This window comes from Meriones unguiculatus, chromosome 11 (genome assembly GCF_030254825.1).
Source record: "Meriones unguiculatus strain TT.TT164.6M chromosome 11, Bangor_MerUng_6.1, whole genome shotgun sequence".
Taxonomy (NCBI): Eukaryota; Metazoa; Chordata; class Mammalia; order Rodentia; family Muridae; genus Meriones; species Meriones unguiculatus.
The window spans coordinates 108,527,618-108,547,038 of NC_083359.1; the positions used below are offsets into that span (position 1 = coordinate 108,527,618).

At 53.2% G+C, this 19,421-nt stretch overlaps 2 protein-coding genes across 2 annotated transcripts in view; one reads left to right on the forward strand and one right to left on the reverse strand.

The window, feature by feature from the left end:
- Ptpn14 (protein tyrosine phosphatase non-receptor type 14) overlaps positions 1-6,970 on the forward strand; it is a 139,918-nt gene extending 132,948 nt beyond the window's left edge. The window contains exon 19 of the mRNA XM_021645317.2: positions 177-6,970. Within this exon, the coding sequence (XP_021500992.1) occupies positions 177-305 (129 nt within the window). The 3' untranslated portion in view covers positions 306-6,970. The remainder of the gene's footprint in view (positions 1-176) is intronic.
- A 4,602-nt stretch (positions 6,971-11,572) lies between these two features.
- Positions 11,573-19,421, reverse strand: part of Smyd2 (SET and MYND domain containing 2) — a 41,682-nt gene continuing 33,833 nt past the window's right edge. The window contains exons 7-12 of the mRNA XM_060364908.1: positions 18,696-18,798; positions 16,323-16,433; positions 15,227-15,347; positions 13,818-13,992; positions 12,283-12,391; positions 11,573-11,941 (exon numbers count right to left, since the gene is read on the reverse strand). Of these exons, the coding sequence (XP_060220891.1) occupies positions 11,861-11,941; positions 12,283-12,391; positions 13,818-13,992; positions 15,227-15,347; positions 16,323-16,433; positions 18,696-18,798 (700 nt within the window). The 3' untranslated portion in view covers positions 11,573-11,860. The remainder of the gene's footprint in view (positions 11,942-12,282; positions 12,392-13,817; positions 13,993-15,226; positions 15,348-16,322; positions 16,434-18,695; positions 18,799-19,421) is intronic.

Sequence of the window (19,421 nt, forward strand, 5' to 3'; positions counted from 1 at the left end):
TTCTCCATCCAGGCACAGAGCCGCCTCCTAAAGCCCTGGAAGGAGGGGCAGATCCCTCGCCCGCACCCGCCGTGGTTTTGCATGAGCATGCGTAGTGAGCAGAGGCTCCCCCAGGGAGGAGGAGCCCGGGAGGGGCCTCCTGGCTCAGGCTGTGTGCCCTTTCCTTGCCCTCGCAGAAGGTGGAAGTGCCCACGATGCTGAGGCTCCTCAGGGAGCAGAGGATGCTCATGATCCAGACCATTGCGCAGTACAAGTTCGTCTACCAAGTGCTCGTCCAGTTCCTGCAGAATTCCAGGCTCATTTGATCCCCGGATGCAGCTCTGCAGGAGGGACCCAGCTCTGTCGTGCAGGGGCGCCACTTCCAGACAACGTCTGCCTCCCCAGCTGGGGGTGGATGGCGGCAGCAAGCGGGAGCCAGAGTTACAGACATCGTGTGTATTATTTTATATGAGATAATTTATTTTTTCCCTCTTTGGAAAAACTTCTGTGAGTTATTATAACACATTTTTTTCCACAATAATATAGTGCTTCTCGTTTGAACCACACCTTGACTGATCTGCATTGTAAGCCTGCGGGAGGGAAGGTGGGGGCCCCACGGGGCGTGGTAGACACAGAGGCATAAAGGAGCGCATCTCTAGTGAAGCTGAGACAAATTAGTGATGTCCCCAGTCAAAAGTGGCAAGAGAAGGAATTCATACTCTACTGGAGCTGAGAGAGGCAAGGCACCTCTACGGTAGCTGCTTCCTCTCTACTTCCGCCCTCGTCCTCAGGGACTCTGTTACTAACCCTGGGGTGAAAGGTGGGGTCCGCTGGAGAGCACAGTGCCTTTAAGGGTGGCGAGGCTGGTTTTGGTAAATGGGGGGTGCTGCTGTTTGTTTGCTCCTTGTTCTGTTCCAAAAGTCTGCTGTGGTGATGTGCTGCGGGCTGGGTGTCTGCCACTTTGTCTTGTGTGCGTCGAACACGGCAGCGTGGGTGGCCGTGGGCCCGGCCGTCTCTGCAGCACAGCCCCTTGCCTGAGGAGACGGTAGACCAGCGTGGGAATGGAGCTAGGTGGGGCCTGGGTGTGGAATCTTAACTGAATAATGTGGAGTGTAGTGGATGGGGACTTGGAGGATGAGGTTTGGGGTACATTTCGTTTTCCTGTCTGTTGCTAAGTTGTTAGAAGTGTCCTAAGGGAAACTGTTAAGGAAACTCACGTCTGGGAGCTGTCTGGCACTTAGTTGTAGGGCCCTGGTTAGGAGGCACACATCTGGGGGGCACACACATCTGGGGGGCCACACACCTGGGGGGCACACATCTGTGTCCAGCTCAACTGTGGGCCACTTGGTTCTAGGCTTTAGCTGTCAAGGGCTGACTTGATTCCTCTTAGGGCTTCATTGTTGTCGTCCTGAGTCAGGGTTCCAGGCTGATCTTGAACTTGCTGTGTAGCCAAGAGTGTGGCTCCCAATCTCCCTGTCTCCACCTCTCAAGTGCTAGGATTTCAGATGTGAACCACTAACACACAGACCATACTTCCCCTGTGATGAATGCTGAGACTTTTGCCAAATCTTCCATTGCCTGCCTGCCTTTCATTGTACTGCCCGTTCTGGCCACGATGGCATTAACCATGCTTAGTTTGAAGCTCAGCTTCCTGCTTACGTCTCCTTTTTCCTGAGTATGATTTTCTGATTGCAGTTTGTGGAAGTCAGGTCTTCCTCCCACCATTACATTTTCCTGTTTTCCCGAGCTGAAAAGACCAATCAGAGTGTGCCTTTGTGGCTTCTATCCCCACATACTAGAAGATGCTTATGACAGCAGGTTGCCCATGGCTCTGGAAGATGAGCCAGGCTGTCTTCCCTCTGGGCCAGGGTGGTGCTGATGCTGACCTTGATGAAGAGTCTGTAGGTGAGGCGCTCCCACCCTCCCTCCCACGGTACAGCGTGACCCAAGGGGCGTGAGTGTGCCTCATAGGCCTGTATACTGGTGTAAATTCTGACAGGTATTTTTGGGAAATGGAAAAGACTATTAAGAAGGAGGAAAGGCTCACTTAACTTCCTTGGCTGTCCTCACCATGGGGCCCACTTCCAGTTTCTTTATATGATGAAGAGTGCTGCTACTCGCCTGTCTCTAGCCTTAGTTAGCTAGAATGTCTCTCAGGGGCAGCGAGGTCTGAACTCCTCGCTCAGGGCCCGTCTCTGCCTTACACTAGCAGAACGAGGTACAGGAAAGACATGTTTGAGATCCAGTTCCTAGCCAACACGTGATGAGACCCACAGGCAAGCTTTAAGTGTCCTTCGATGGTATTCTGTTCTTAAACACTCCTGCTTCTGGCTCATCAGTACATCCTTCTCCCTTCCGCAGTAAGTCCCCGTGGGGCTCTGGCTAAATTATCAGCAGGCGTTTCACGTCCTTTCAGTAGTATCTGCATAACGATTGCGCAGAGATGCTTTCTGTCTGGGAATTGAGCCAAGAAATAATCCTTGAAGCAAAGTGTATTAAATTAGTTTTCTAGTTAGGCCTTTTGGAATGGTTTCCTGACAAAGTGTTGGGACCAAAGTTGGAGTTGCCAGGGCCCAGTGCTGCGGCTTGGATTTGAAGGGGGAGAGAATTAAAACAGGAACCAGTAAGAGCCATCCCATCTCACAGCAAAGCAGTTCCCCAACCCTGGTCTTGAGGTTTTCCAGTTGTACCCCAAATTATGTCTTTCACTCACATTCACCTTTTCCTGGTTCAGGGTCTCTGCATCCTGGCTGCTTAAGATGGTGTCCTCATCCTGAGGGGTGAGATGCTAGTGGCGAAGCCGAGGAGGGTCTGGCAGAGCTATGGCTGGTCTTGTGGCACAAAGGTGGCTCCAGGTGGAGTAGGAAGCCGGGGGACCTGCCCAGGGGTCCTGCCCATGTGCATAGGCTCCTTCCCCAGCAAGGAGTAGAGAAGAGAGCAGCTTTGGGAAGACAAGCAGGTTCCTCTGCTCACATGGAGGTGAGCTGCAGATTCCGGGAGGCTGAGAGCACCTCACCTGCACTGAGCTTTGATTTAATGCACATACTTGGGGAGACCCATTGAGAAAGGGACAACTCACTGCTCTTTGGTTAGAAGCAACCTGTTCCTCCCCCTCACCCCCAACACACACACACCGGAGTCTTGGGCTCTCTCAGCTACCTGCACCAGCCTGGACAGAGGGTCCTTGTAGACTTCAGGGCGTGGTCCTTATGGGACACAGCAAGCCATATCCTGCCCTCTCCTGGCTTTTGCTTTCAGCTACTGCCTCCCCCGGGCCAGCATTTTCCTATCTTTCCTAATTTAATGTAGATTGGCCCATGTTGAATTTCTGGATGGAGTGGACAACACCATTTATTTCCTCCCCAATTCAGCAAGGATATAACAACTCGTGCCTTTTCTACAACTCACAGCCAGGGGACACAAAACTGTTCTTTGGGATCTGCTGCCTAGCTGTGGTGGCCTTGCGTCTTGTTGGGCTGGGAGGCGCCCCTGAATGCTGATGGATGGCTTGGCAGACGTGTTGCTGTGGGGTCTTTCTTTCCTGGGCGCTGGCATCGTGTTACCTCAGACCAGACGTTATCCATGAGCTGCAAACCTCTCCTCAGGCACCAGGTGCCCTGGGCCTACCAGTCCCTCCCGTTTCTAGTAGCCTGTCCAATGGAGAAGGCAAGTTTAGTTAACTGATTTCTATCTGGAGAAGATGTGCCAGTGACTTGAGGTAGCAAGGGCAAGAATACCAGGGTCTTCTAGAATAAACTTAAGGGACACGATTAGCTTGGACGCCTGTTTGTACCCATTTATTTCTTCTCAGTATTAGGAACGACCTGTCCACAGAGTGCCAAGTCACTGCCATTGAGTGTCCGGCTCCCTCCTTTTACCGTAGATTCTGCTGCTGTGTTTCTTGCCAGAGCTCTGGTCAGGCTGCCGTCAGGTTCCCATAGGTGTCTTCCTGCCTGGTACTGCAGCTCACTCAGCTTCCGGTAGAGAGGTTTGGATCTTCCCTGGGAACTGTGCATTCCCTGGTGGCTGAGCTTGGTGGCAGACTTGTTAGCTCTGGAGGGTGGATAAGTCACAGAGCGCCTGCAGGGTTACTGCAGTCCGAGCAAGGAGGCAGAATGGCGGGCGCTGGCCCTCGCCGCAGCTTCTGAGTCCTTGGCCGGCAAACTGCCTTCCTGGATAGGCCTGCTGAATGTAGTGTCCCCGCGCCTGGGAAACAGGGTGTGCCCAGCCGCATGCTGCCAACCCGGCTTGTCCAGATGGTGGTTATTCTAGGGAGCTCGGACGCTGGTCCAGTCTTCAGCCTTTCTTCCCTCTCCTCAGCTTTTGCGACTCCATCAGGGGAGGTGAGCGTTCTCACCCAGGGTTCGCAGCCCTAGTAGCCTTCGCAGCTTCATTGGGTGCATCGTCTTCCCCGGACTTTGCCTGACGCGGTCTCCCTTCGCCTGTTCGAGAGCAGCACTGCAGAGTGCACCCTTCAGTCTAATACATGGATGGTGTATTGTTGTTTGGCAGTGAGTTCTTGCTATCCAGAGCCGCGGTCAGCCTCCCCACTTTAGAGCTAAATTAAAGGACACTGAGCTGCCAGGCAGGAGGGCCAGAGCAAATGCCGGCATAAATGTGGTTAGCTCTTGCGTGGAAGTGACTCCTGCTATACTCTTGCTGGCGGGACCATCATGTATTAACAGAGCTTGTCCAAAGACACGGTGGGGAAGAGGTTAGAGCACTCCAGAATTTCTTACCCAAAATCCATTGTGTATGCCAGTCAGTTTGAACCCTGCAGTGCTGTCAGAGTGGGAAACTATGATGTAACACCCCAGCGAAGAAATCTACTCCCCCTGGGCTCCTTGCCTGCTGCCTGCCATGCGCTGAGGCATGTGTTCTCTGCCCCTGGACAGTGGCCCTGGGGACCCCTGTCCTGACACTGTGCGCTTGTGAGCAGAGAGCTCTGTCCTTACATGCTACTCCCATGGAGAGCATTTGCAGTCCCTGTGCAAGGCACTTGTGTTTAGAGTATGCACACTGAGTTGTGCAGTGACTGAGTATTCTTGTTGTGTGGGCTTGAGGTGGCCCCCTCGTGATGTCACTTTGTCTCCTCGGAACACCACCAATTTCCCTTGCTTGCTCGCTTGCTTTCCAGATCAGCTCTCTGACGCTCACACTTTATTTCCACTGCCCTGTCCACGAAGCCCCTGTAAAAGTTGAATCTGGCAAAGGAACATGGTCTTAAACTTCTCTACAGTGTCCCCAGAGAAAATCTTACGGCATCAAGAAATGGGATCTGGGAAAATGAGTGACCAAAATGAAGGTGGTAAAGATTCCTCCTCAGGCCTTCTCCATCCTGCCACCACCTGGCAACGTTGTCCCTCGGTACAGAAGAAGAAAGAAGGGAAAAACAAAGCGATAGTGGCATGATTAGAAGCACGCCTGGCAGCAGGCTCCTGTTTATGTTGCGGTGCCCTTGGCAGGCTTTCCGGTGATGGTACCAGTGTGGTAACCTGCAGTCTAGCCTGCTTCTGGCTTGCTAGACCGTTTGCTTCATCTCTCTCCCTGCTGGCTGTCGCCTGCTGAGACGTCTGCCCCTCAGAGCTTCCCCAGAGCCCCACGGGGTGTGCTGTGGTTGCAGTTTATGATAAGCTATCTGTACAACCCCTCTTCCCTGTTTAATTTTTCTTCCCCAACCTCCGCCTTGAGGGACACAGATTCTGTCTCAGGTGGAAGGCTGAGAGGAGATAAAATGAGCATTTCGGATGGGGTTTTTCCATGCCTTGGGGTGGGGCCTCTCACTAAAGCCTCAGGAATGCTGCTTGAGTTTGGCCAGGTGGCCCAGGGCAGGCGCCTGGCGTTCTTGGCATTTCTCTGGGGCCTCCTGCCCCCCCTCAGCACAGTGTTAGCTAATAAATACCTTCAACATTGAGCTGAAAGCTGTCCTTCACAGCCATTTTATTTACTCAAGCGCTGTAAAATTTTATTGCAGTTCCTTTGAAGTTCCTTGCCACTATTGGGAGTCCTAAAATTCTTTCACCGTATCCTTTCAGATACAAGCTCACTCTTCATTAGAGATGGCTTCCAGTGTATGCCCTCCATCCGTCAGTGGTCAGCTGGCCTGGCTGAGGGTACCCTGGGAGGCAGGTGGGGTTTACACACGCGGATGACTATTAAAAGTGTAACATTTTGTGACTTGTTACATACATAACTGGCTAGTTTGTTTCACTCATGTCACTCCTTCCTTCAGCATTTTGATGGTTTCTTTCGGTCATTTCTATCAGATGTTGTGAATTTCGGTTTCCTTCAAAATAATTGACATTTTATAGTTTTTATTTTGAAATGATGCATATACACCCCTGCCCTCAGAAACCAGCTTTCTTTAGGGCTCTGGGGTCGGCCCACAGACCTCCACCGTGGCTGGAACGTAGTGCTATGTCAGAGGTGTTTGGCTTCTGTGGGCCATCCTAACCTAGCACCCACCATGGTGTAAGGTGTTATAAAAAAAAGGCATTCCAGGTTGGGACCTAGCCCTCTTCCCGGCAGCCACCTGCTCCTCAGCAGTCGGTGGCCAAGCCCTTCCAGCAAACTGCAGGTGAGGGCTGCTGAGAGCAGACAAGAGGCCATTCCTCGCTAAGTTTCCGATGCTCGCGTTCACGGTACTTTGGCACAGACTTCCCTGTCACATGGATAATATTAAATAAAGCTGTGCGTGCTGTTCCGTGAACTGTCCTATGTATATCAGTAATAAGCTTCTGCCTACCAGCCGCTTACACAGTTCTGAGGTGTAGGGAGCTGACTTTTGACAGTATTTTTTTGCACTGTTTCCTGTTTTTACAAAGTCTTATTTAGATATTGGTCCTAGAGGATGTTGTCTGTGTCCTCATCGTTGCTGTAAAATGTTTCCTATGTGCCTTTACAAATGTGAGATCTTTATTCTAGCCTTTTTTTGTAAAAGATATCTATTGATTTCTACATGCAATAAACCTTGTTTTGTTTTGAGAGAAAACACCTAGTCTTTTCATAACACAGCGGCACTAGCTGAATGCACTGGCTTCCCTTACTTTGTATGTTTGTGCACATGTATGTGCATGTTTGTGTGGGTGTGCATATGGTGAGTGTGCATTCACATGTACATATGTGCCTGTAGAGACCAGAGGTCAACCTTGGGCATCTCAGGAGCCATTGACCTTTTCTGTTTTCTTGTGGTGGTTGTTGTTTTTAACTGGGTCTGTCATTGGCCTGAGATTTCCAATCCAAGCAGCCCAGGGTATCGTGTCTCTGCTATTGGGATTACACACGTGTGCCACCAAACCCTGCTTTGTTTCATGGGTTCTGTGCTCACATGGCCAATACGTAACTGACTGAACCATCTCCCTGGCCTTATTGTCTCTCCTAGGGAAAGACCTTGAGGAGAAAACCTGCCTTCTGGTTTTCTTCAGAGAGGTCTATTTTCATTTGTTTTTGTTTTTTCTTTATAACCCTTGTATAACCTGATCTTGACATAGATTTTGTTTGCAATTTCTGCTGTCCTTACTGTGGAAGAAGCACACAAGAAGCAAATTGCTAGGAAAGTAGGGAAAAATGGCCTAGAAATGGGTCTTGGTCACAAATTCAGAGAGAACCCTCATGAAGTCCGAGGCCCCTCCCCTGCTTCACTGTCCTTCACTCACACTTTAGTGGTGTGAAGGGGAGGGTGCTATAGAAAGCCCACATTCCTGTTTTGGTCCTACAGCTTTGTAAAAGCTCAACTCATCCCGGGTTTAAAGCTGCCTCCCTCCGGGTCCCTTCAGCTACGGCAGGTGCACAACTGCAGTATGCTTGGTGGGCCAGTGTTGACAACTTCTAACCCCGACTTGCCACACCTATTTATAGGAATGCTGAAAGCTGCTGGGGCAAAAGGAGATGATCATTTTAGCAAACATGAAGATACTTCTGTATTTATGGTGACCTTGTCAACGGGACAGTTATAACTCTTGAAATAAAAGCTACATGATATTTTTAAAAGGTACAACACAAAACAGGTCATAGGTAATGGATGTCAATGAGACATGGTGGAGAGAAAAGTTTGTGTTACACTGAATGAGCCTAGTTCGTTTTCCTTGGCTGATTAAAAAAACAATTTTCAATATATAGTTGAGAAATGAAACCACTGACAAGAAGGCTAGACACGTGGCTCCGAGGTTAAGAACACTGGCTGCTCTTGCAGAAGACCTGAGTTGAGTCCCAGCACCCATATGGCCACTTACAACAGTCTCTAATTATAGCTGCAACAGATCCAATGACTACTTCTGGCCTCCTTGGATAATTCCTGCATGTATACACATATATACATGTAGACAACACTCAGATACATAAAAATTTAAAAATGTTAAAGCCATCAGTTTATCTCCAAAGAAAATATTCATAGAGCCAGAGGAAAAACCTTTTTAAATATTTATTTTTAATTATGTGTACCTGTATGTCTGTATGAGTGCAATGCCTGCCGAGGCCAGAAGAGGGTGCCAGATCCCCTGGAACTGGAGTTTTAGGTGGTTGTGGGCTACCAAATGGGTGCTGGCACCAAACCCTGTACTCTACAAGAGCAGCACTCACCCTTAATCACTGAACCACCTCTCCAGCTTGAGAAGAAAAAAAAGTAAAAAGAATTCCTCAAAAAAAAAAATACATGCATTAAAGGAATAAATCAACACTTCTGTAACTTTTATATTTATTTTCCTTAGCTGTAGAAAATGCACAATTGAGAAGAACAATTTAGTTACATGAACAACTAAACCCTTTCTGGGGCAAAATCTATACAAACTAACGAAGCCCTCCTGTCTGTGAACAGGAGCACTCTGTCACAGGCTGTGATGTGGCCCCTGGAAAGCCCCTCAGCAGCTACCTGGGTGGGAGGGAGAAAAGAACCAGCTCACGGTCGTAGAGTTTCTGAGGATGGGCACTGGAGAGAAGGCTCAAGTTAGGGGTGTGCCCTGCTCTTCCAGAGGATGAGTGTGGACCCCAGGACACACATCAGGCAGCTCCCGAGGGCCTGGACCTCCAGCTCAGGGGAGCCCACATCCTCTTCTGGCCTCTGGTGATGGTGGTTATGTGCCCTGCTGGAGGAAGTGTGTCTCTGCGCCTGGCCTCCTGCCCAGCTGGCCTCTTGCTCCTGACACATGCTTCCCTGCCATCTACCAAGCCTTCCCCTCTCACAGTGGACTCCATCGCTCTGGACCTCAAAGCCCTAATAAGCTCCCTCAGTTGCTGTTAGGCTCGGTGTTTTATCAGAGCAACAGAAGCTAAACTAAATGCATTAAACAATCCTCGGTAGAGCACAGACACAGACTAAAATGCTGTTTTCTCCATTAAAGAGAGAAAACAATCTGCTTCTTTGTTGGCTCTTCATGCTGACTCAAGCGGTTTCCCTGAATTGGGCTCACTTTGTAAACTTTGTAAACCCTCAAGGCAGGAAAGCAGCCAGGCCCCACCTCCAGACTCCCTTAAGAGTCATTTTCTGTCATTCTAGCTCTGAGGCAGGAGAGTGCCCAAAGCCTGCCCTGCAAGAAAAATTTCAACAATCCCTGAGCTCCCCCAAGCTCAGGACTTGAAACCCACCAATCCTCAGGCTGGAAATCTCTGCTCTGGACAGCTCCACCCCTAAGAAGTCCTATATAAGCCCTGCTGGCTTCCCCTGGAGCAGATGCAGCCACCCCTGGATTCGACCCTCTAAACCTCGCCTTCCCTCCCAGTAAATCTCTCTTGTGAGATTTGGTGCTATTCTCTCAAAAGGAGGCCAAGAAGCCCAGAAGAGAAGAGGGCGGAGTTCCTCTGCTTAGCAAGGGAGCCCTCCCCGGGGGGGGGGGGGGGGAGGGGAGAGGGCCGGGGAGCGAAGTAAAGCAGTTATGCTGTAGCACTCCAGCTCAAGCAGGGACAGCCTCCCTCTGGGGTACAGTGGGGTACAGCGCTCTGCTGAGGAGCCTGCTTTCGGAGCTCCCTTCCAGTGGGACGCTGCCCACCTCAGAGCTTCTGGGCTCCCATCCCAGGCTACCTTTCCATCCGAACAGGAATGCCCACTCTCTCCCCATGTGTCATTAAAAGAGTGGGGTAAAAGGAGTTTAAGCATGAAGACAAACACCCCAGTGTGCCTCAGGGTCGTAAGCTACAGAAGACAGGGACAAAACCAGGCAAGGGCCAGTGCAGGATCCTACCAAGGAGTGTGTTCTGAGTCTCTTGTTCCTTCACGCAGCTCCAAACCCCCTGGAGTTTCCTGAATAAAAGTCCTAAGTTTCAGGAGAGAGATGGTAGGTGCTGCCTTTGCTCCTGGCAAACACTACGACCGAGATCCTCCCGACCCAACAGAGAGCCCTGACTCAGAAAAGAACTGGTTAAAACGTGTACCCATAAAATGTGTCCTGAGGGAACTAGGACTTACGCACTGGAACACTGAAAAGAATGAGAACCACGACTGTGTGCAGAAAAGATACCCGCCATCTTACCGTCCCGCTGTCCCGCCATCCCACTGTCCTGCTGTCCTACCATCCCACTGTCCCACCGTCCCATTGTCCCACCATTTCACTGTCCCGCTATCCTGCGTCCCACTGTCCCACCATTCAAGCCAGAAGAGCAGCTGACAGAGCCGAGTCTGCCTGGGTGTCCTCAGTGATGTGGGTAGCAGACAGATGTTACCAAGTGCCCTCCCCAGTGGCTTCCCTCGGGGTGGGGCACACGCAGAATTTTCTCAGAAACTGACACCTTTAGGAAGACCAAGTCCTAAGCTTGTGTGGAGGAGGCCCTGCACCATCGTTCACACTGAATCAGCACTCTTCAACACTATGCTTCACCACAGCAGACTGAGTCTCCTCCGCCTCTACGCACGAGGATCACAGCGTTCTACCTACAGGAGGTGCTCGCTGCGTGACACACCCGACCGGAGAGAGTACTCTTCCAGGTAAATCCTGGTGCGGGTGGTAAACTGAGAGCTGAGCGTGCACAGGTGAGGGCCACGGGGAAACACAGCGGGGCCACAGTCACTCATTCAACAGTTTCCAACAGTGATGTCGAAGGCGACGTGAGGGACGGCCAGAGGCTACCTCCATGAAGTCAGCTTGTCCACCCTTGTGGGAGGTCCCTCCCTCTGGGCACAGAGCCCCAGCCTTGCCCGAGAGTGCAATGGGCACCTCAGCCTTGGACTGCTAAGAACAGCGCCTGCTGCTGCCTGGGCTTCCGGCCGGGCGCGGGCGCAGAGACCAGTGTTTGCTCACAATACGTGGTTGGGAAGGATTTTTTTTTCCTTCTCAAGCTTACCCTGGAATCTTTCCAACAGGACAGAACTGAATAGTCCAAGGAAGGAGAGGGGGAGAGACAGAACACAGAGCTCAGCTTGGCATCTTTAGCTGGTGCCAAGGGAAGCCTGGAAGAGGCCAGGTCCTCCTGCCAGGAAGGGGCACCCAGGACAGCTGACCTCCCCTTGTACCTCCCTCCTACCTGCTCTTCCTCTAGAGTCACAGTGACTGCCGACATGGATGGTGGCTAGCTCCACTCCTGGGCAGAGACTGGGCTCAAGGACTGATGGAGAAGCTCCTCCCCCCCCCCCCAAAAAAAAAACCAAACAAACCAAAAACCAAAAACGTACACTTGGAGGATTGGCTCTTTTATTCTTTCCTCACTCAGCTCTACACAGAACATTCCAACAGTCGCAGAGGAAAAATAATTGCATTTTTAAAGCTCAATCTGCGGAAAATATATATTCTATGAAATCATGCCATGGCCCTTAGGAGAAAGGGAAGCACTGAAGTGAATGTAAGAGCTGACCATGGACCTGAAGATGCAGAGTGGCAAGGCTTTGCAGAAGGCTGGGATGACCCGTGAGGTCGGAAAATTCAAGTCCTGACGTTTCTGAAGGAAAGCTGGGAGAAAGTCAGCGGCTCTCGATTTCTTGCTTGATCTCTGAGATGTACGGATGGTCCTTGCCATGAGCCACTTCCATGATGGCGATGGCCTGGGAGAGAGCAGGACGTGGGGCAGATGAACACAGCCTGCGACCATGACCTGGCCCACTGCACTGGCCCGGCAGGAGTCCACACTGCCTGTCAGGGCCTCAGGGCTCGCCTGCACCCCACCTCTCACAGGGCCCCCTGCTGTGCGCACTCCTACCCCAAAGCGAGTGCAGGCTCAGCATCATGCGGCACCCCCATCTGCCGAAAGCACCCCGGAATGCCATGTCAGAGGGCAGTCTGGAGCCAGCCCCCTCAGCTTCCGTGAACCTCCCAGGCACAAGGGTACAGGGCACTTACACAGCACACCTCACGCTTGGACGCCCCGCTCCAAGCCCCAACACACCTTTCTCAGGGCCTTCTCTCCAGCAGCTCTGTTCTCCAGGCCCATGTACAGCCTCCCCAGCTTCAGCCACATGGAGGCCACGTTGAGGGAGTACACGGGGTAGTGCTTGCTGAGGGGAGGAGACAGGGGTCACGTCCTACAGCGGCCAGGCTGCCCGGCGCCCGCGGTGCCCTGGCTGGAGCGCAGGGGTGGGCGAGCATACACCCGCCTTGTGTATGCTCGGTGCCTTGTGCTTGTGCCTGCGTGAAGCTATACCCGCTGTGCGGGAAGTGTGCACAGACACAGCTTCGGCCCCAGCCCAGAGCTTTCTATGTCAGCCCTACTCAGACCGACGCTCTGGAAATGCCAGAGCAAATGCTGCTTTCACAGACAGCAAACAGGCCTCTCCCCTCCGTCCAGGCAGACAGAGCGCGCACACGCACACACTTACATAGTATCTGAAGAACACTAAACCCTGAGCCCTCGGAAGCCACACCTCTGATTTCTTGACCCCCATCTCCCCTTTCTCTTCTTCCCTTAACCCCAGTAGAGGACCCTGTGTCCTGCCAGTTCAGGTTTCTCTGTGGTTTGAACTCAGGTCTGCCTGATGGACTCTGCTTCAGGAAGAGCCAGTTTCCTGCGAACAGTGCCCAGGACACAGCTTATGGGTAAGTGTGCAAATGTGGAAGACGTGCTTTCTGCAGGTCAGTGTGCTCTCTTCTGTCAAGCCCGAGTCTGTACACAGTCTGTCCCAGGCAGGAGGGCATGCTGCCTAAGGAAGCCTTGAATTGTGCAGTGCCAAGCCTCCACCCCACCACCACACACACAATCTGAGGAAGGGGCCAGTGGCCTAGGACACTGTCCGCTGTGTCCCTCTCTCAGAGGACTGTTTGAGACCACAGACCTTCCCCATTCTTCCAGGCCCAGGGAAAGGTCAGAGGTCTCCAACTTAGGGCCTGCCAGGAGCAGGTTGGAGGCAATGGCTTCCTCTCTGGCTCCCCCTGCTGGCGATCCAGGGCACAGTGGGAAAGTGGGGGACACAGATTAAGGGCCTGGGGCAAGTTTCCCATCCTCAATTTTAGACCAGGGTTTCTCAAACTCAGCAGAACTGGGCACGTCCCGGGGGATGGGACTTATGGTCTAATGCTTACACCAGCTTATTCCCAAAGTGCCTAAGGTCTGGCCTGGGGGACTCATGGCCTGGGAGTGGCCAGAGGCAGGGACGATGCTGTGGCTTCCGGCTTCCCACAACCATCTCTGGGAACCCTGGAGGATGGCCCTTTCCAGGCTCGGCCATTATTACTACCAACTAGAGGTTCGTCTTGTCCGTGTGAGCAGGAGACACCAATCACCACAGCCAGACCGGGTCCTAGAGGTCAGCGCGCAGCCCCCGGGACAGCGCGAAAAGGCCGAGGGGATGGTGTGTGCGAAAAGCCATGGGGCGCAGGCTCAAGAAACCCTGTTCCCCACTACCACTCGCCAAGGCGCCAGTGCCACTATACAGAAGCGGCAGGTGGGCACAGATCAAACTGCGGGCCGCTCCCCTGGGTGCTCACCTGTAGGGCTTGATGATCTTCTGCCCGTACTTCAGGGCCCCTTCCCAGTCCTGCGTGTACAGGCAGACGCCCATGGCCTGGTACATCATGTGCAGCATGTACACGTTGCTGTCCTCAAACACGGAGCTCATCTTCTCCTGGCTAAGCTCGCAGATCTCCAGCAGCTCACTAGGGGGTGCCGAAGCGTCAAGGAAAAGAGGGCACTGCAGTTGGGGCGGGGCATCCCGAGAAGGGGCGGGGCGGAGCGTCCCAGGAGGGGCGGGAACCCTCCGGGGCTGGGCATCTCCTGAAGGGGCCGGCAGGGCTAGTTCTCGCCCTCCTCCCAACCCTCACCTCGGGAGGAGTAATGCACAGAAGGGAGAACAGAACTTAAGGGCATTACAACTTCCTTTAAGAAATAAACTAGGAAAACTGCACATGGCAGCCTCAGCACAGTCCCTGAGTGAGGGCGGAGTCCTTTATCTTCACTGAGTTCAAATCCTCATCCGGGCAGGGAGCCTGAGCAGCTCCTGTCTCATTGGGACCATGTTAGGCCGCCGCGCCCGCATGAAAAAACGCTCTCCACGTCCAGAGAGCTACCCCAGCCTGCCTCTCAAAAGGAAACACCTTGCGGGTGCTCTCGGCCCGGTGCCGTGGGCTGCACCCTGGCTGTGGAGGAGGCAGAGGAGGAAGGAGTTCAGGTTCAAAGCCCGCCTGGGCTGTGGAGGGTGGTCAGTGTCGGCTTCGACCACACCGTGAAAACGTCTCAAAACAAAACTTGAAGGCTGCAGGCAATGCCCGAGTCACTGCCAGCCCACCATCCAGCACAGGGCTCAACAAACCACTTGGTATAAAAGCGCCTGGGGACACAGCTCAGTGGCACAGCAGCTGCTGGGCGTGTGTGGGGCCTTAGGTTCAACCCGGAATAATGTGGGGGGGCGGGGAGAAGGAAGGAAGAAGGGGGAGGGAAAAATGTTTTCAAATTCTATCCTCCGGGATGTAAATTCCAGCTCTTTTCAAATCCCAAGAACACACCTCAGTACTGTGTAAGAACATGGATTCTGCTGACCAAAACCCTAGATCTGTCATCACCCAGAGTCCTTGAGAGGTTACCATGGTGTCTATGAAGCTCTCCTCATCTGCCAGGTGGCAGCAGCTGCTACTCAGTGTCCCCAGGAACTGGGCTGCCATGAGCAAGCTAACACTGCCTGCACTAAACCAGCACGCATGGCTCCTCCAGGAGGAGGAGGCTTTCCCCCACGGGGCACTCCTGACCACTATCGTCCAGTGAGGACAGTACCCTGGCGCTGGGGGGGCCCTCTGTCTTCTCACGTGGGCTCACAGGACATGCTCTTCCATGGTCAGAGCTTCCCCTCTCCCCTCCCCGGCTTCCCGCCATCCTCCAGGTGAGGCAGACACGGAAAGGCTATATTTGTAGTGCTTGGCCCTCCGGAACTCCTCGATGACGTTGCGAGCATATCTGACCATGTCTCGGACGGCTTCTGCCTGCGGCGGACTGCTGAGCTTCCGGATTTCCACTTTGGCCTTGTCCTGAGGGGTTATGTCCACATGTGAGAGGTCCCCTCCTGGGGAAACTGCTCAAATCACACCGGTTTCACACACAGAAGCGGGGGCTGGGGGCTGGACCTAAAGAAAACCCCTTACTCTGCTCCATTTTTACAAATGTGAGCTTTCTGGCCAGTGCTCTCGAGGCACACGCCCAAAGGTGTCTTCTGTGGGCCAGTGTCTGCCAGTCAGGGCAGACGAGTGACAGGGCTGGCCCTGGAAACCATGTGAGCCCTCTAGCACCCGGTGACAAGTTCAAAAGGCCTGAGCCTGATTCCCATAGCCTTTCCCCTCCCATCTCTCTGGGAAGCCACTGTGTGTGTGTGTGTGTGTGTGTGTGTGTAGAGGTCAATTTTTGTGTCAGGTGACATCCACCTTGGCTTTGGTTTTGTAGGTTGCAGGGGAGGCATGCCTGGGCACCAGAGGGGCAGAGGAGCATATGGTGTGTCCTGTTCTCTCACGCTCTACTTTCCTCCCTTCAGTCTTTCACTGAACCGAAGCAAAGCTGGGAACCAGCAACCCCGGAACAATCTCCTCCCCCCAGTCACACCCTCCAGCATCTGGGTAGGAACTCAGGTCCTCATTCACCCCAGCACTCGCCCCAGCCCTTGTCTTGCTTTTTGAGGCAGGGTCTCTCCCTGGCCTGGAGCTGATCAAGGAGGCGAGGCTGGGCTTCAGGGTGAGCCGCTGCCTCTGCCCCACCTCTCCCCACCCCAGTGCTGGGGCTAAGTTCACTTCATCATCTCATCTGTCTTTTTCACATGGGTTGTGGGGATGGAATTGGGTTCTTGTAGAGGCAGCATTGTGCTGAGGGCCACCCTCACAGCCCGGGCCGCCTGTCTGAGGAACAGGAATGGGATGTGTGGCCAGCTGAGCGGCAGCTGAATGGACTTGCCTCCTGGATTCCCTGGTGGGTGCTGCCTCACAGCAGGGACCCTCCCTGCCCGTCAGGGAACTGACCTTGTCCCTGGTTGTACACTCCCGGCACTCGCAGGTGAAGAAGTAGGAGTCTCTTAATCGGTCGTTCCTGTCCTCGGTTGGATACAGCAGGTCAATGTAGCTGGTGAACACCTGGGATGGGAGAGGCCAGGGGTCTGCGGGAGGGAACGCAATGCCCACGCCTCTTGTGACCTCTGACACATGATTCCTTGGAGACATGGGATGCAGGACCACCGAAGGTCACCCTGCTTACCTCAGCACTGGACTGCTCTAGCTTGGAGGCCGTGGAACTGTGTCCCTCTCCTTGTCCCTACACTGGCAACTGAGAGGAGGAAGGGCCCTTCACCTTTCCTCACCAAACACCAGGCCAAGGCTGGGCATGTGCTGGGGAGAGCAAGGCCTTACACACCCTGCTCTGCCCACCTTTCCTCCTGACATCATGCAACAGAACAAGAGCTGAGGGTCGGGGCAGCTGAGTGACCCTGGGGGCAGGGTGGCAAACTTGGCTTCCAGGATGCACGACCTCACTCAGGAGCGGCTGCGACCCTACTGGCCAGGCAACACGGAAGAGCTCCCTCAGGGTTCCTTCATCCTTCTAGCCTGGCCTTTTCCAGAACGGGCTGGAACTAGGACCTGAAGCAGCAGCCCTCCTGGGCGTGCCCGACAGCTGACACTGCAATATGATGTTGTGTATATAGCTCTCGCTTGAGAAGCATATAATCCAGTTTAAAAACCAGAGACTTCAGAATACTTTCAATGTGTTCACAGGTTTGCGTTAGAGGACCTTTGAATTTATCCTTGGCCCCTGTGGCTTGCTAGGTAGCAACCATCATCTAGGCGTAGGGACTGCAATGGCTGCATCCCACACAACTCAGCATCAGTGTGGCAGTGTCCACGGGCCTGCCGGGCTGTCGGGGACAAGAGCACAGGGCTAGGTGGTAGCCAGTGCCTCCCTGAAGAAGCAAGCCTGGGGCATATCTACTATCTGGAACCTGGGGGAATGGCTCCCTTATCCCTGAGGGCAAATAACCCAGGGAAGAACGACTTCCCCAGACCACGGGCACTCTGTGATTGCATGCCAGCCGGCCTGGCCCTGCAGGTGTGACAAGACGGAAAATGATGCAGCCAACAGAAGCATCCAGAAGAGGGCGACAAAGGCCACTCCAGTTGCAGTGTTCAAGGCTCAAACAACCTACCTATCTAGGAAGACAGGTCATTTGCCTCTGTGGCTACTCTCTGAGAATCAGGTTGGGCATTGCATTCTGCCTTGGTTTAAAAAGAGGCTCACCATCACAAACCAGCCAAGGCCCTCAACATCCTGGCTCCAGACTGGATACCCCCACATGCTGGATTTAGCAAAGGGGTAGAAGGAGGCTTGAATGTCAGCTGTGGACTGCTAAAAACCTCCCAGAGAAATCAGAGCTTTCTCATCACTTAGCACTGATAAGTCTACCTCAAGGTTTCAAAACAGCGTTACGGTTCAACCAAACTGGACTTACACAGCACAATGACATATGGCGCGCGCGCGCGCGCGCGCGCGCAAGAGAGAGAGAGAGAGAGAGAGAGAGAGAGAGAGAGAGAGAGAGAGAGAGAGGTGGTCCAGGGAACAAGTGGGAAAGCCTGCGGTTCTCTCCATCTCCTAAGGAAGCTGGTGGAGCCTCCTCTCCCCACAGTGCCTGTATTCCTGTATTTCCCTGACCCAGCACACACCCAGCCACCCTGTTCCACTTCTAAGGTGGGAACAGTTAAGACACGCCACTCGGAATGGCATCTTGCCAGCTGCTGCTGCGCTTTTTGTTCAAGTGATGTGAAGGGTAACACTGTCCCCTGGACAGGCCTGCACCCACAAGACGAGCCCCTCCCTTCATTTTGCTGCCTTTGTTGGGCATTTTCTCACCTCAAAAGAAAAGCAATGGGTGCCAACAACAGGTTTTAGAGCTTTGTGGGGTCTTAGGGGACAGGAAAGAACTCACGAGCCAATTGTCCAGCAACAGGGACACCCAGACTGGACACCTTGGGTAAGAACTTCACTGAAGGGGCTGGAGAGACATCTCAGAAGTTAAGAGGATCCAGGTGCTTGCAGAGGACCTGGGTTAGCTTCCCAGTACCCACCTGGCCCAGGCGATCCAACAGGTGTGTACATACACGCATGCAGGCAAAGCACTCAGACACACAAAGTCAAATAATGAATTTGGGAAAAAAAAAAGGATTTAAGTCAAATTGACTTGTTATTTTGCCAAGGGAAAAGGCAGACACCATGCATTCAGCAAGCAGCACCAAGCCAGGTCCCATGGTAAGGCCCAGGGACCGACGGTTTAGCTGCAGGGGTCACCATGCTGGTGCCACGTGGATCTACCTGGGTCCAGCGTCTGGCCACCACGCCTGCACTCTCACCTCGTCTCCTGGGTGGATCTCCTGCACAGCCCGGACTTCCGCCAGGGTCCCTTTGTAGGTCACGATGACATTGGGGCAGCAGCTGTGATTCATCAGTGCAACACTGTCAAGCAAAGAAAAAGCTCAGTTGCCCAAATGACATGGCTGACTGCTGGGGTGAGTCGCTGCTTACCTGTCTGACGAGTACGAGGAACAGGAGAAAGGAGGCGCTCTCTGCACAGAGAACGGTACCCAGCCTTTCTGTTTCCGTTTTTAAGAAATGGTCTCCAGTGGCCCAGTCTGGTCTGGAGTTCACTGTGCATTTACTTCAAGACCTTGAAGGCTTGATCCCCGTGTCACACGCAGCTCATGCAGTTCTGGGGCTGGAACCTGGGGCTTCACGCATGCTGGGCAAGCCCTCTCCCAAGCGAGCCACGCCCTCAGCCCCAGTGTCTGACACGTTACTCTTTCACCAGACTCAGCATGAAATGCTCACGTGAACTATGACCTCTAGCTGTGACTGAACACCACCAACCATGTACGTGTTCCCCTGGGTGGACAGACTCACACCACAATGCCTGCAGCTGGCTGTCTGTGTACACGCAGGTGCAAGACAAAGGGCTGTCTTTTTGTCTAAGTGGCTCGGTGCTCCATCGTTCCCTTCAGATGTTGAGAAATGTCAGCTGCTTGAGGGGACAAGCGCTGTGATCCCCCCTCCAGGGCCCTAGAGAAGCACCTCACTCTCCA